Source organism: Prenolepis imparis, unplaced genomic scaffold (assembly GCF_030444845.1).
Source record: "Prenolepis imparis isolate NDT839.2.m4 unplaced genomic scaffold, iyPreImpa1.0 SCAF_14, whole genome shotgun sequence".
NCBI lineage: Eukaryota > Metazoa > Arthropoda > Insecta > Hymenoptera > Formicidae > Prenolepis > Prenolepis imparis.
In genome coordinates, this window is record NW_028141172.1 from 345,386 (window position 1) to 360,324 (window position 14,939).

The following is a 14,939-nucleotide window of genomic DNA, read 5'->3' on the forward strand; positions in this document are numbered from 1 at the left end:
TGAAGGAGAGAAGAGAAAGAGCAAGAGGACGATGGTATCACGAGGGAATGAGAACTTCTCGCAACCTCATTTTCCATTCCGCGACGCATTGTTGAAAAGCTGCTCCCGCCCTTTCTGATCTCTTTTCTCTCGTTCTCGCTTTCTCTTTCGTTGTTAGAAAATGAGACGATCGTGACTGCAACGCGTACAATGATGCTCAACAAATTTTACACAATAATTTTTACAATTAGCTAATTGTCGCAGCGTGCATGAGGTGTCTTACAGTCTTTTAAAAAGAAAAAGAATACAAATATGAAATGCAAAAGTAAATAAAATAATAATAATAAATATATAATAATAGAATTATATATATATATAAAAAGAGGGAATTTAATAAATTTTTTTAAACCAGATTAATAAAGATATTACAACTTTTGTCGATAGAACTAAAAAAAAATGAATAGCGCTATAATACCATACCGTTGCGCGTATTTTATACATTGGATCATCGATCATCAAATGATCGATACACACATAATTGCGTTAAATATTTGCGCTACTGTGCAACAAACCGCTCTCTTGTAAATTCGTTCGCGGAAAAACAACCGACCGAGAAAAATGATGGGGGGAGAATCGGTGCAACGCGCGGTCCCCCCTTTCTCTTGTTGGTTCCTCTCTCTCTCTCTCTCTTTCAAGCGAGAGATCCCCCCATCTCTTTGCGCTCCCTTCTCGCTAATCTTCCCGACTCTCGGCTCCCCTTTCCCTTCTTTCATACAGCGCGTTGTCGCGTCACCCTTCGCCTTCCCTCTCGCTCCCCTTTCCACATCCTAGCTATGCCGCGTACAACGAGGTCGATGTATGTCTGAATGAATGAACGTAGGGACACGGGGAACGCAGGCATGTGCGTGGCCCCCAACCAGACGCACTGTATTACGCACGTACGTGCCGTATATCGGGTGTTTCTTTTTATCGCCATATTTTTTTCGTGCGAATTTATTAATGAAAATTCTTAATGTCGTATTATATTTTTACGCCTAAGTTAGGAAAAAAATTTTACAGCAAAGTCCACTTGAGAATATGATTTTGTCCATCCATCTTTCTTCTGAAATATATGCCCGAAGTTTGCCAGAAATTTTTTATTTTCAATGATTTATCGCTGTTAAAAATTGCCTCGTCAAGAAAAAAAGAATAGAACCCCGAAAGAATAGAAAGGATACCCATTGATTTTAGAACATTTTGTACGTACATTTCTATGTCTCGCACACGAGGATATCCGTAAAATCAAATGGTCAGGTAAGAAAATCGCAGGATCCTATATTTTAACGACGCGTCATGCTGGCGTAACGAAATGACAGTGACAGTGACAAATATAAAAGAATTAGAATAAAAAGTAATTAGGATCAAACAAACTGAAGAGAAGAGAGAAAAAGCGAATATGATTGCACACTATTATAAAATATAATATTTATTGTTATTAATCCATAATTTACACCATGACATTGTTTACGATATTTAAAATTGTTACAACGATTAGAAAGGTAAAAAATTGTTACAATTTTTGCTAAGCTTACTCAAATATTATATTTAGATGGAAAATTACAATAAAATTTTTCTCAATTATAATATCCCTAATAATATAATTTTGACAACGTATTTTATGGAAGACAGTTATGACATTCCTGAATTAATTTTCTCCGAAGCTTTTTCCACATTTTTTCATATAAATCCCACCACCGTTTCCATTCATCAATCTTCATCTTTCATCGTTGGTAAAAAATGTCGAACCACTTATCTCGTCGTTCGATTGACGCTCGTAATCGCGAATGAGTCCCTCGCTCGAACAACGCATTTAGCACGCGTATTAATATCGAAAGTTGCACGAAGAACGCGCATTTTCTTTCCTTCATATTTTCTAATTCAGCTGTACTTGCGTACGTCTCGAGTGCGTCTCTCGCGAACAAAAGTGACAAAAGGGGAGGAACTTTCTTTCTTTTTTTTCCTCCCTCCGCAGGAAGCCATCGAAGATGAAAGCCATTTCCTAAACCCTAGGAGAAGTTCCGGTGACATACAGAATTTTCCGCCCTCGAGGACGTCGAGGCACCGGATGAGACAACCGATAAAAATGAACGGACGTTTCGTCCGTGAGATATTAAGCGAGGAATCACACGGGGGACCAAAGTGCTGAACGAGCACGGGAGGGGGGCGTCGCGCTTAATTAACGATCGTGCGACTGTCATTCGTTTTTGTCACGATATGTTAACTCATTCGATAATCTTTGAAACTTCAGAGTCTGAAAATATATTCGTTTAATAATTTTGATTCCACTATTTTTCACTCGTAGTAAAATAATTTGCAATTCGATTTATTTCTAAATGAATTTCTTGTAATAATTTTTATTTATTTGTAGTTTAACAATCTGTATAATAACCTGATGTAATTCTTTAGAATTAATTATCTGAATAATTTTTCACGTGCGATTATTTTTTCTAGATTAAATTTATAATATTTACTTATGATTTTTTTTGCAAAATACGATGCGCTTTTCTGCAACTGCAGCATATTCATGTGACGGCTACAAATGCAACGGAATGCAAGAATTGCACAATAACGCTGGCGAAGTAGGGCGTTAAGGAGTAGTCGTCCTGATCCAATAATGCTCGCCCGGGTGAAAGCGACGCATCAGTTAATCGCACGTCGTGTCGCAATCATGTGTATATTTTCGAGGAAACGTCACTTTATTTGGCGAATTAAGAAACTCGAGATCTCGGCGAATATTTTCAAAATAAGATCAAAAAAGGCGCTAAACACAGACGCGACTCTTCTCACTATCCTATCTATTTTACACAAAATTATCGATTATTAATTTCAATTATATTAGGAATAACAAAAGTCCAGTCAATTTAAAATTTGTGTACTAACAGAGAATTTTTTTGCAACATCTAATTAAATATTTCCAATTAAATTCTTAGCTCTGAAATTAACTAAAAATTAATATTCAATGACGTATTTTATATGCACAGGGTCATTCGAGAAGGATAGAATCAGGTTCGAAATTTTTCTTTTAGCGTGGTTCGGAATTAGTTAGAGGAAAATTTGAAATCTGCGAGGAGGATGAGAAAAACACGCGACATCCTCTTATCTCTTGTCGAGGGACCCCATTGATAAATTCATTCAGGTCACTCGGCGCACAACTTTGGATAACTACTATTTGCTATCGCGCTGAATCAGCGCTAATGGAAAGAGACGGGGGAAGGGAGGGAAGGTGGTTCTGCAATCTTGGACTGAATTTGGACTTGAATTTCAGCGACGCAGCTCAGGTATTTCCGATTACTCGCTACTTGAGAATTCCGCTCGATCACCCTAATCGGCAGCCGCGTGTCGATTTCCTGTTCGTCGCCACGTTGTTTTACTTGCCTCTCCGTTATTGCGGAGTTTTTGCGTCACCGAGCACGATAAACGTCAAAGTCTCCTGTGTTTGTCGCGAGATATTTCGTTTAATATTTCGCTGGTTATTTAACATTTAATTTAAAATTTAAAACATGTGTACATACTTCATATTGGAACAACTGTCTGTTATCGCAACATTTGTTTTAAAAGGAGAAAAACAGACCGTTGCAATATCATTTGCCATTAACTTATACACGCGAATACACAAGATATTTATGTGATTAATGTTAATGTTGAATTACATTATTGACAAAATGCTTATATTAATATATAAATATTTTACGTCTTTTTAGCCGAGAAATTGAAAATATAAACTTTTATATGTGGAATTGTAATTTATCTAGGTACATACAATTTATATATAATCATATATTTGTACAATATACAAATACAATTTTATATAATATATTTAAACAAATTTATGCACGATTTGATTTGTTGCATACTTTGCGGTTATATCTTTTTTACGTAAAATATAATTTATATTATTTTTTCTATTTATGAGTTAACGGTTTGTTCCGACTTTTTCGTTTTACAAGTTTGCTCCTTTTACTTATATTCCAGTGGAATTCCGATTGAATTATAGATTCGGCCATTGCCATTGAAGAAAGAGCGAAGCGTTGAGGATTGCACGATCGAGACCTAATCATGTGAATGATTAAAGGCATCGCGAGCGATATAAAATGTAAATGGCACGGAGTCTTTTTGCGGGAAATGCTCCGACTCTTTATCCAAGTAGTTCTCCTTTATTATTAATCCCAAACGCATTGTCTAATCACAACGTGAAAATGTATTGAAAATACATTGAATGGAGAATTTAAGAAAAATTTTGAAAATTTCTTAGCAATTTTGGCATTCATTATTACGCGCAAATATATTCATAATTACGTCGTATTTTTTCGGCAATTAAATTTTTAGTTGTAGGTATATATTATACTTAAAAGAAAAATTCAACCATATATATATATATATATATATATATATATATATATATATATGTATATACATATATTGCAGAGAGACATCAGGCAAGGATAATAAAGAATAAACATTTCAGGATACTAGTAAGCTGATGTAACGTAAGATTAGCACAACTCTCTCTCTCTCAAGCTTGTATGAGTTAATTGCGAAAGTTAATAATAACATTAAGTTCCGATCTATTATGCGGAGACGTGGAAGCTGAGGAGAGCTAAACGGGATAATGATAATAAACGGCGTATCTCCTTTGTATCGCGGCACTGTTTAATCTACCAAATTGCCCGTGCAATTTTTGCGATAGACGCTAATGCAAAGACGGATGGATGATAACACTCACATAAATGCGAGAATGCGTCACGTCACACAGCTGCATTTTTCTGAGAAATTGGCACGCGATGTACTTTAACGTCGCCGACAAACCGTTCCCTTACGAGATAAAAATGATAACCGATATTATACGATCCCCCATTTCCTTCTCCTTCTCTCGCCTCCTCTCACGAAGACGAACGTGTGCGATAAAATAGTTTGCTAAAACTGTTGCGCTTTTCTTCTTATATCTTAGTATGACTTAAAAGAAATTCTCATCATTATTAATAAATTTATAATATAAATTCTATTATCATTATTTTTTTTATAATTTTATCAGTTTCTATTCGTTTGAGTATATAGAATTAACATGGATTAATGAACATAATTATGATTTTTTTTCTTTCGCGTTGATAATTTTGGTTTCGAAAAATAAATAAATAAATATACTTATATATATACATATATTATATACATATATTATAGATAAACTTCCTAAATAATTTAATTTACTTTTGGGCTCAAAAAATATATTAGAAAGAAAAACTTGTGATAGAAATAATCAAAGCGATATATGCATGTACGGATTACAAATAATGTACGCGTAGCTTTTATAATAGTTTAGCAAATAGTCAAAAAGAAAATGAGAAACGGTTCGAAAAAAATGATTAAAGAGAAAAATTCGTATAGGATAGAGTTTACGTGTAGCGGCAATTGTCGCGTGGCACGTGACACTGACAGCGCCATTTTCGCGGTTAACAATCGTCGCGGTCGTCGACATCCCAGTCATTATGAACGTTAAATATGTCGGTTCAATAAAGTCAGTTGCAATGGAACGTTGAATGTCACTCCAGTTATTAGACAGATTTCATAGCTGCATCTCGCAAAAATCATTGCAACGAAAATTATATTTTGTGTGAAATTAATAGAAAATATTTTAGTATTAAAATTATTACACGTTCTCTCTCTTGATAAATTTTGAATTATATACATATATTGTTAATGTAGAAGAGAATCTTCAAAATGTAATTTGAAAAAGGACACTTTACATATGAGAAATTAAAAATTATATTAATTTCTTTTATTTGTATGATACACACATGAAAGAAGTACAAAATGCGGGGCAAATTAATTACGTTAATGGAACTTGGCTATTAGAGAAAGTTTATGAGTAAAACGGAGGAAAATTCTTCCTCCGAGCTGTCGTCGTGGCAAAGAAAGTTACATTACGTTAGTAAAAAATTTTGCCCAAGATTAATATACATAGAATTCGAGCGAACTTTCGCGGAGTGTATCGTCGGGAAAAATAATACAAAACACACCTTCGAGAGCGATTCTTGCGAGCGACTAATTGCGTTCATTCGGACGAGAGACACACGTACGCTACTCGCAATTTCGAATTACATCCTTCTCGCGAGATGCAACTCGACCCGAAAAGGTGGGAAGAGATGTTGCTCGTGTCCGGCATTTACAAGCTTTATTCTCCACGTGGAGTATCTAAAGTGATATCCTCGACGAGGAGCTTTAAGTCGCACCAAGATGCGAAATTACAGCAATCGCGATTGACATACATACATAGGACATTCGCGATATCGAAAGGAACGTTTATTGAAAGGGATAATATTGTCTCGCGACGAGAACAGCAAACAAGCAGTCCCTTGAAATCGAGAAAAGTCGAGAAAATTGAAAGCGAGATGAAAGGAAACTGCAACAGACTTTTTCATCTCGATAGGCAGGGGCCCGATAGAGAGATGTTTGACCGACATAATTATCAATGTTTGAATATTATTGAGTTCTTGAATCTTGAGTATAAAATATTATGAAAAATCGTCAGAGAAAATCATATAATTAAGTATTAAAGTACCATGAATTTTATTTTTCAATTAAATGTGCCAATAGAAAAAAATATATCTAGTAATAATTATAAAAATATACAAAGATAAAATATAATAAAATTTAAAAAAAACGCACAAATAAGAAACAATCTTTGATATATTTTAGTTCTTATTGTATGTGTGTAGTCTATAGAAAACGCGATATTACAAAATATACATATATTACAATATGTTGTAACTAGTTTTCATATCGCGTAGAAAATCGGAATTTGTTAGTCCTTTGGAAAAATTTCACATATGATCTCACGTATTACCTCGTTTTTTTCATTTATCGAATTTTAAAATTAATATAAAAAAATTCGTATATACGTACATTCCATTTTTTTGTTAAATCATAATAATTGTGGATATATATATTTCCGAGATATTAAATTTTATATAATATCTCTAGAGTCTGGAATCTTTTGGCGAATTTTTATTCTATGGAAAGGCAGAAGGAGGGGGCGGAAAGGCAGGGGGAAAAAGATGTTCATTATTTCGGGATTATCAATGGGGCTCAAATCCCGCACGACGCGGCACCGTTGGCGCGCTCTAATTTTCTATTTCCGGCTTGTACTTCTCTCGGCGCGACCGCGGCTTAATTAGAGGCACGAAAAGTGGAAAGCAGACGGAGGAATGGAAAGAGGAAGTCGAAGGGGTTCTTGCGCGCGCGCGCGCGCTTCTTCCCAGAGATAAAAGATACTAACTTCCGAGCTTTATCGCGGCATGCCGGGCCTCTGGACTTAGTCTCGAGAATAAATACGCCTAGCTCCGTGTTATCGATCCTCGTGGCGACGCGCCGCCTGATAACCGCGAAAGACGAACTCTGTTTTCCGAATTCCTCCGCTTATGCAGCGAACCACCCTTGCATGATCGGGAGGGGGAAGCACTGTTTAATTTTTTTATAAATATGTATATTTTATATAATTAAACCAAGAACACAATTTATAAATTATTTTTCATACGATTGATTTATGTATCTTATAATTAAATATATGATTTGTAAGTTAATTGTCATTGGACGTTTAATGGATCGTAATTAAAATTATGTAAAATATGAATAAATCATTACTCGGAACTATTTTAGAATTTTATATAAATCGTATAATAATTACATATGAAATATTTGAAGAAATGTATCGTTTGTTTCATACGTGTGCGTTTTTATATTGCTTGTAATAAAATTTATTTTATTTTATTTTGTTATTTACTGTGCCATCGTAAAAAAATGTACAAATATGAAAAAGCAAGTTTCCAAAATTTCACTTTGTGAAAACGGTATTACATTTACATTTGCTTTTTAAAATATTAGAATAAAAATATCTTTAAATTTGAGTAGAGAGATAAATTTATATTGTACACATACTTTATTTATATTTAGAATTATTAATATATGTATAATTGTTTAAGATTTATAAATATATATATTTTTTCACGTATTCGTCGCGTAATGAGCAAAATATAGCTCGTCTGCTCCTTTTGTGGACGATAGTCGATTATTCGTACGAGAACATGTCGCTAGCGTAGATCTAATTCGAGAATGATAACGCAAGTTCAAAGACCTCTTTCCTTCTCCCGTAATCGACCGTCTTGTAAGTCGAGAGATTGGGGACAATGATAAATAATATAATATAATTAGCTGAATTTATCGAATAATTGATTGACTTCTCGAGTAAATTGATAGTGCAAATAACGTCATATTTTCCCGATTATCATTCACGGAGTTGTACGCGGCATCGCGTGTAAAACCCACGTGAATAAATAATCAATCGTGACGAGACGAATATAACTATTTTCGAAGAGCACTCGTATACGTTCGATTTTCGTTTTATAAATGAAAAGGGATTGAGGACGATCGTTTGTAAAAGATACTAAGAGCACATGTATGCGCCTGCATTATCGCACATACATAAGTGAACTGCGAATACCAGATTTAGTGTCCTATAGTAGATCTTTATTTAATTCGGGAGGATTCAAAGGCCAAAGATCGAACGATCAAAGCGCTTAGAGACCTGAATATCTAAAGAAGTAAAGACAAAAAGAGAGACATACGCGATGGACGGATTTAAGATGACTTTATATATATGCAAGAATTCGAAAATCTGATAAAATATAATATTTAAGAGATTCTATTGAAAATATTAGAGAACATGCGATAAGATTGTATTGAAAATGTTTTAATTTTAATTATAATTTTGACAGAAATAAAATTTTGTACTTATTGTAATTGTAACAATTTATTTCGCTCTGTAATTCAATGAATTTGAAATTTAAAACACTATATAGATCTATATAGAGAAATATTGAAATCTAAATTATATTATATATAAATATTCAGTATAATTTCTGCGTTAATTTTAAAGAGTCTATAAAGAATATTAAAATTGTATTAAGATAAAATTAAGAGTTTTAATTAAGAAATATGTAATTTTTTAGTTAGAATTTTATTTATTAAATTAAATTTCATATTGATTAGATTAAAACAAAATTTTCTTTTATTTAGAATTCAATTCGAAATTGAAAATATTATTCTTAAATTCGATCTTAAAAATATTATTAGGATCTAAATCGTATATATATTAAATATCTGGTATAAAATTTGTGTCAATTAAAATCTGTGTGCATTAAAATTTGATTAAGATAAAGACGAATAATGCTCGAGGGAAAGACCGAGCGCGCAATTCAAAGAGAATACGTTAGCAAACGGGATCAGATTCTCAGATATGTATCCGCGTATAATCTCTAAGGACCTGGAATTGGAGCGTTCGGCCAATCGGATCGCTTCGAACACACAACTCGTATACGGTATTCCAGCGTGTACATACTCCGATATCCGTTTATAAACTTACCTTTTCTACGACTCACTACTCCGCGAGCGACGTCTCCCGTCACATTCCACGAATCGGCCGTGACACCCGTTACAGCCGCAGGAAATGCGATCCACCTCGTGACTGCCGTCGTTGTTGTTGTTGTATAGCCCGCCGGTATCATCCACGCCTTTGTCTGGACCGAGTATCACACAGGCCGAGGCCGAGGACGAGCGAACGAACGCGCGAGGAGGAAAGGACGAAGGAGCGAATTCCTCGGAATCTTTAAATTCTCGAAATCCTTTCGAACCGGCGCCGCGGCGCTTCGTTCGCGAGATCCTGTCGAGCCACGCGCTTCCTCAGGATCTCGATGCGCACATGGAGGCGTGCCGGCTCTCTCCGTCCGAGTCCTTTTGCGATAATAAAGAAATCTATTTCGGATAGATAGAAACGTTTCACGCTGTCAATATTATTTAACGTGGATCTATTCTTCGCGACGAGGCGAATCGTCAGGATCGCGCTCTCTCCCTCTCGTAGCCAGGGGAGAGGAGCGTGTAAGATGCAGCAGAATGCACTGCAACTAACCGCCCGCTTCGCCGGTCGGATCTCCCTTCGGGACACCAAACATGTCTCGCTGCAGTTGATCCTTTCTCTTATTTAGCGTCTTCTTCACGACCGGAACATTCCGCGGTTTAAATTGCCGTCTTGAGTTTGCCAAAAATTTTTCTCAAACACTTGTTTCGTTTTTTTTTATTGTTCACAGGATTACCGAAGGATAGACCTTTGTCAATGGAACCTTCGGAACAGAATAATACACCTTCGTGCTGCGAAGGATGACAGGATTTGATGAAAATCCTGCTTGCAGATTCCAGATGAGAAACGTCAAAAAGTGCCACGAGGACTGGTTGCACCCGTAGTTTCCTCTTGGTCTACTGGTCTTGCTTGTCACGACGAGGAACGCGGTCAGCACACCTTTCTCGCGGTACTCCGTTCTCTCTTTCTCTCTCTCCTTTCTCTCCGGAAGTCACGACCTCTACGCCAGCAAATGAGAGAAAGAGAGAGATATATATATATCTCAACGAGGAGGACGGACGTACTCCGAAACGACGTAGCTCCGAAAGAACGATGCTGCAGCGGCAAGGACAAGGCGTCGATCACGCCCCCGTACGTTCGTTCGTCCGTCCTGTCTTTCTTCTACGACGCGACACGGGAATGCCGTCGGACACGGGAAAAGGCGTCGGCGGCGAGCTTCCTCGACACCACTATCCGCCGAATAATAATAATAATGATCACTCGCGCTTCCCAGGACGCGGAGACGTGGCTCCGTCGTCGTGGACAAGGCTTGGACAGCGCTCTAGAGGCACAATGTATGATAAAAAGAGAGAGAGAGAGGGAGAGAGAGAGAGAGAGAGAGAGAGAGAGAGAGAGAGAGAGAGAAGGCGGTGTGGTGGGAGAGAGGGGAGAAGAGAGCAGATACGACGAACGCTTTCGAGTGACGAGGATTCCTCGGGAAATGAAACACACATGCGAACACGCGGCACACCGGCTACTCTGGTGCACACGCTGTCTCTTTTTTTTCCTTTCACGGACGACACATTTCCGAAAGAGCGAGTGGCGGCGGCGGTCGCGGCTCTCTCGCCTCCTTCCTCTCGCCAACGCCTACACGATACACATTGCACGCAGTAGCAACGACGCCCCTACACGCCGAATGTCAGTGGTGCTCAATGCTGAAGAATGGTGTCGATTGGGTTGTTGAGAGCCCCGTTTCCAGCGACGCCGGGATCCAGTTTCATCAAGGTAATTTCTCCCTCCATGCGACCAAGTCGAGAATTTTTTACAACTTATCGCGATGTACGTTGAACATTTTGATTTTTATGACACTATCTCGTTTTATGAAGTTATCAAAATTATAATTGTTAAATGGCATCTAGAAATATTTTGAATGTCCGTGCTCCTAAAGTTGGTTGCTGTGAAATTCCAGTGTTATAGGGACAAACTTTGGCGCTGATGCTACGTCGGTTTAGTTAGGGATATATAGAGATTCCTAGTAGAAAAATCACACATTGTAATATTACGTTGATTCTGATATACTCTAGTAATATCTAACTAATTATAAATGTTATTATCTTTAACATGTTTTAAAATTCACGTTGTAATCATTTTCAGTTCAAATCGATATGTATTATTAGAATTATGAAAGGCAAATTGCATGAACAATTTTTAAAAAATATATAAAAGTTCTCTACTTACACTTAGTATATCTAGAAATATAAATATAAATGTTTACATATAGAAGAAGGGCATATTTTTATAACTTTTTCATAATTTCCACGCTGCTAAGATGGTAGAAAATATATGTAAAAGTTGCAGATATTCGTCACTTCCTTCCGTTAATTTATAATCGCATTCCTAGAAAAGAAAAAATTTTTCACATTTATATTTATTTTATGTTATTAATTTTTTATGTGTATGGAGAAAATATTTCTTACCCCGAGCACATCGCCAATTATCACTTTCTGTTTGTCAGTAAGTTCATCAGAGAAAATTATTTTCTCGTTTAATTGTTCGATTACCTAACACACATAAGATAATTAATATTAAATTACTTCAAGTGAATTGATATAGATAATCATATGCATGACAGAATTATTATTTTACACATATTACTCTTTTAAGATTAATTTACTCTTAAGTTTTTTGAAAAAACAGCAATAATTAAAGTATATTAATTAATACCTGGGAACCTGGATATCCTTCCAGTAGCAAATTTTCGAGCAACTTTTCGACACTATTATAATTCCCCTTTTTACATGCCTCCCACAGTGTGTTAATTTTACCATCGGGAACCAGCTAAAAAAAGATAAAACCGCATCACAATTCCGAAATATTCACAAAAATTACTCAACTTATTTAATCATAAGAAATTTATATATTTTCAGTGAAAAGACGTACTTACTCCAATCACATCGAGAGCATCGTCCACGGTGATTTCGTACTCCTTGCCTTTTAATCGAGTGATGGATTGTAAACACATGACAGCCTGCCTCAAATCGCCGCCCGATGCTTCAACGATTTTCTCCAGAACGCTTCTATCGGCCTTTAGATTCTCCTCGTTGCATATATATTCCAGTCTCGTGATACTTTTCTCATCGCTCAGCGGCTTGAAGCGGAATTTGGTGCAACGCGACGCTATCGGTTTGATTATTCGAGATAGATAGTTGCACACTAGGCAAAAGCGCGTGCTGTGCGCCTCCTTTTCCATAATTCGACGAAGTGCTGTTTGCGCGGCGCCGGTCATACTGTCCGCTTCGTCCAATATGATGATCTTAAATGGTGGACATTTCTTCCCACTAGAGAAAAGTGAGTATTGAAAAATTTTAAATAAAGTGTTGAAAAAATTAATTTTATTTTGTCTTATTTATTTAATAAATCTTAAAGCGTTATTATAATGTGTCTCAGAATGTGCCATTTTGATCATAAATCGCAGTACAGCGCACGAGATATCAAGAAGGAATGATTAATCCTAAAGTATACGTGTCAAGTCAATGATCAAACATATTTTTTTTTTTTCTTTCATATGTAAGAGAATAATTAAAAAAATAAAATTATAGAAAATATCAAAATTATTGATTATATTTAATACTTATTACAAAATTTAATATTTATCTAAAAAAGATAAAATCTATACACACATGACTTTTACACAAATATACTTGAAGATTAATTGTTTGCTCGTGCTTTTCAGAAATTCACTAATCTTGCAGTTTTTCTGCATTTCCGAGCATCTTTTCTATATAGTTGCTAATAAGAGATGCTAAGATACTTTATTAGATCTCCTTGATGACAACAAGATGTGCCCTTTCATGAATAATCTTATGCGCTGAGATTCTGCGACCATCAGACCTTTTACTAGATCATCATTGACATTGATTATAGATTAAATAAGATTTTACATTTTAATAAAATAATAGATATTTTTATTTCTATAAAAAACATGTATATTAAAGCTTTTATTACTAATGAAAATTCTAATTGTCAAAATTATAATTATTAGTTGTAATAATATTATTAGGAATAATTTTAGTTGACAAAGATATCTACATACTTACTCTGGTCCGATAGGATTAGCCCTGCGCAGTGCAAATGACTTGATCTTCTCCCTCACAACCTGGATACCTCGATCATCGGAGGCGTTCAGTTCCAGTATCCTATCCTTGTACATACTACCAAACATCTGCCTTGCGGCCGCATGGATGATGCTGGTTTTGCCAGTACCCGGTGGTCCATAAAACAGCATATTAGGAAAGTCTCCGCGCTGCATGGCTTGCCTTATCACATTCACCACCTCTGTCTGCTCTACGATGTCGTCGACATTCCTCGGCCGGCTGGAAACAAAAAAGTACGTATATGAAATAAAAATTTGTTGCGCAATCTTAATCTCACTTTTAGAAGTTGAAAAGAAGAATAACGACGAGGTAATAAAATGATTTCTGTTGAAAGTCAAAGGTCGAGAGTCGAAAAATAAAGCGTTGAATCGTAACAAATAAGTAACAGCTAGAAAAAGAAATATAATAGTTGTTTGTTTTCTTATATGAAGGTCGCGCGAAAGAGGTTAATCTTAAGAATAGCAATGGATACTCACTATTTTTCCACCCATGGTGTCAAGTCCTTCTTATCGTCCTTAGCACGAGAAGTCGATGGTTTCTTCACATCTGTTGAAGCGCCCAATTTCCCAGTTTTCAGGAAAGCATGCATTTTTTTTTAAATTTATCTAACTTCACGTTAGCTCTTCATACGTTTTCCCGCCTATTTATCACCTTCTTCTTAAGGTGCGATTTCACTATCAATTTGTCGCTAGCGTCTAACTGATCACGTGATCTGATTTGTGACGATTAGCCTCCATATGTTCTAGGGACTTTAGAGAATGCTCGACTGTGATTCGTCGATTAGCTTACGGCGAGAGGGAGAGAGCGCGTGTCGATATGCGCGCGCGTTCGACTTTAACCTTCAAGTGGCGCTGCGTCACGTGGTCGCGCGGCGGTCGGAATTCGGCGGCACGGAGTGGGGGTGAGTGGTGGGGGGATGCGCGCGCGCGCATCCCCCCACCACTCACCCCCACTCCGTGCCGCCGAATTCCGACCGCCGCGCGACCACGTGACGCAGCGCCACTTGAAGGTTAAAGTCGAACGCGCGCGCATATCGGTGGCTGATGTTCCATCTACGTATTTTATTACGTCTGTGGGCCGTGTTTTTATTCTTCCTTCCTACTGTTATGGCACGTGAATTTTTCAATCATTTCTATCATTTGAATCATTTGAATCATTTGATTGATCAGAGCGAAAGAGATAAGAATTTCTCCATCCCGATATATCGATCAAATATTTGTAGCGTCAGTTTAAGCGTTAATTTAATTTAATCTCATTGTCAGTTGTATATCAAATGCGTTAGTTGCATTTTGTATATACCGGTGAGCGAAGTGAAGTTAACCAGTTACTGTTTGATTTAATTTTAACATGGACGTAATCTGTGATATCCAATAGAAAACTTT

The 14,939-nt window shown here is 36.4% G+C and overlaps 3 protein-coding genes across 16 annotated transcripts in view; 1 reads left to right on the plus strand and 2 right to left on the minus strand.

Annotated features, from left to right (window-relative positions):
* The window catches only part of P120ctn (adherens junction protein p120), a 39,928-nt gene extending 30,390 nt beyond the window's left edge, over positions 1–9,538 (minus strand). For 9 of the 10 annotated variants that reach the window (XM_083054866.1, XM_083054874.1, XM_083054867.1 and 6 more), the window contains exon 1: positions 9,434–9,538. The gene's annotated coding sequence lies outside the window, so the exon portion shown is untranslated. The remainder of the gene's footprint in view (positions 1–9,433) is intronic. The other variant, XM_083054876.1, reaches the window with a different exon arrangement.
* LOC145945730 (uncharacterized) overlaps positions 1–10,782 on the plus strand; it is a 262,355-nt gene extending 251,573 nt beyond the window's left edge. For all 4 annotated transcript variants that reach the window (XM_083054894.1, XM_083054893.1, XM_083054898.1 and 1 more), the window contains one exon: positions 10,155–10,782. The gene's annotated coding sequence lies outside the window, so the exon portion shown is untranslated. The remainder of the gene's footprint in view (positions 1–10,154) is intronic.
* A 131-nt stretch (positions 10,783–10,913) lies between these two features.
* LOC145945726 (replication factor C subunit 4) lies at positions 10,914–14,383 on the minus strand. Of its 2 annotated transcripts, XR_014426899.1 has the most exons (7): positions 14,034–14,383; positions 13,501–13,776; positions 12,348–12,741; positions 12,128–12,241; positions 11,881–11,964; positions 11,642–11,800; positions 10,914–11,435 (listed from the first exon to the last, which is right to left on the minus strand). XR_014426899.1 is itself a non-coding variant. In XM_083054885.1 (6 exons), exons 1-6 carry the CDS (start codon positions 14,144–14,146, stop codon positions 11,711–11,713), a joined length of 1,071 nt encoding a protein of 356 aa, XP_082911011.1. In that variant the 5' UTR covers positions 14,147–14,383; the 3' UTR covers positions 11,538–11,710. The 2 variants fall into 2 exon arrangements, 1 of the variants encoding a protein (XP_082911011.1); XM_083054885.1 differs by lacking the exon at positions 10,914–11,435 and having other exon boundaries at positions 11,538–11,800.
* Positions 14,384–14,939: the final 556 nt, after the last annotated feature.

Coding starts and splice junctions, on each gene's coding strand:
- LOC145945726 (XM_083054885.1), bottom strand. CDS start 14,146: ATGCATGCTTTCCTGAAAACTGGGAAATTGGGCGCTTCAACAGATGTG. Junction 12,742..13,500: donor GCTAATCCTATCGGACCAGA/GTAAGTATGTAG, acceptor ACTTTTCTCTAG/TGGGAAGAAATGTCCACCAT. Junction 11,801..11,880: donor TAATTGGCGATGTGCTCGGG/GTAAGAAATATT, acceptor TTTCTTTTCTAG/GAATGCGATTATAAATTAAC.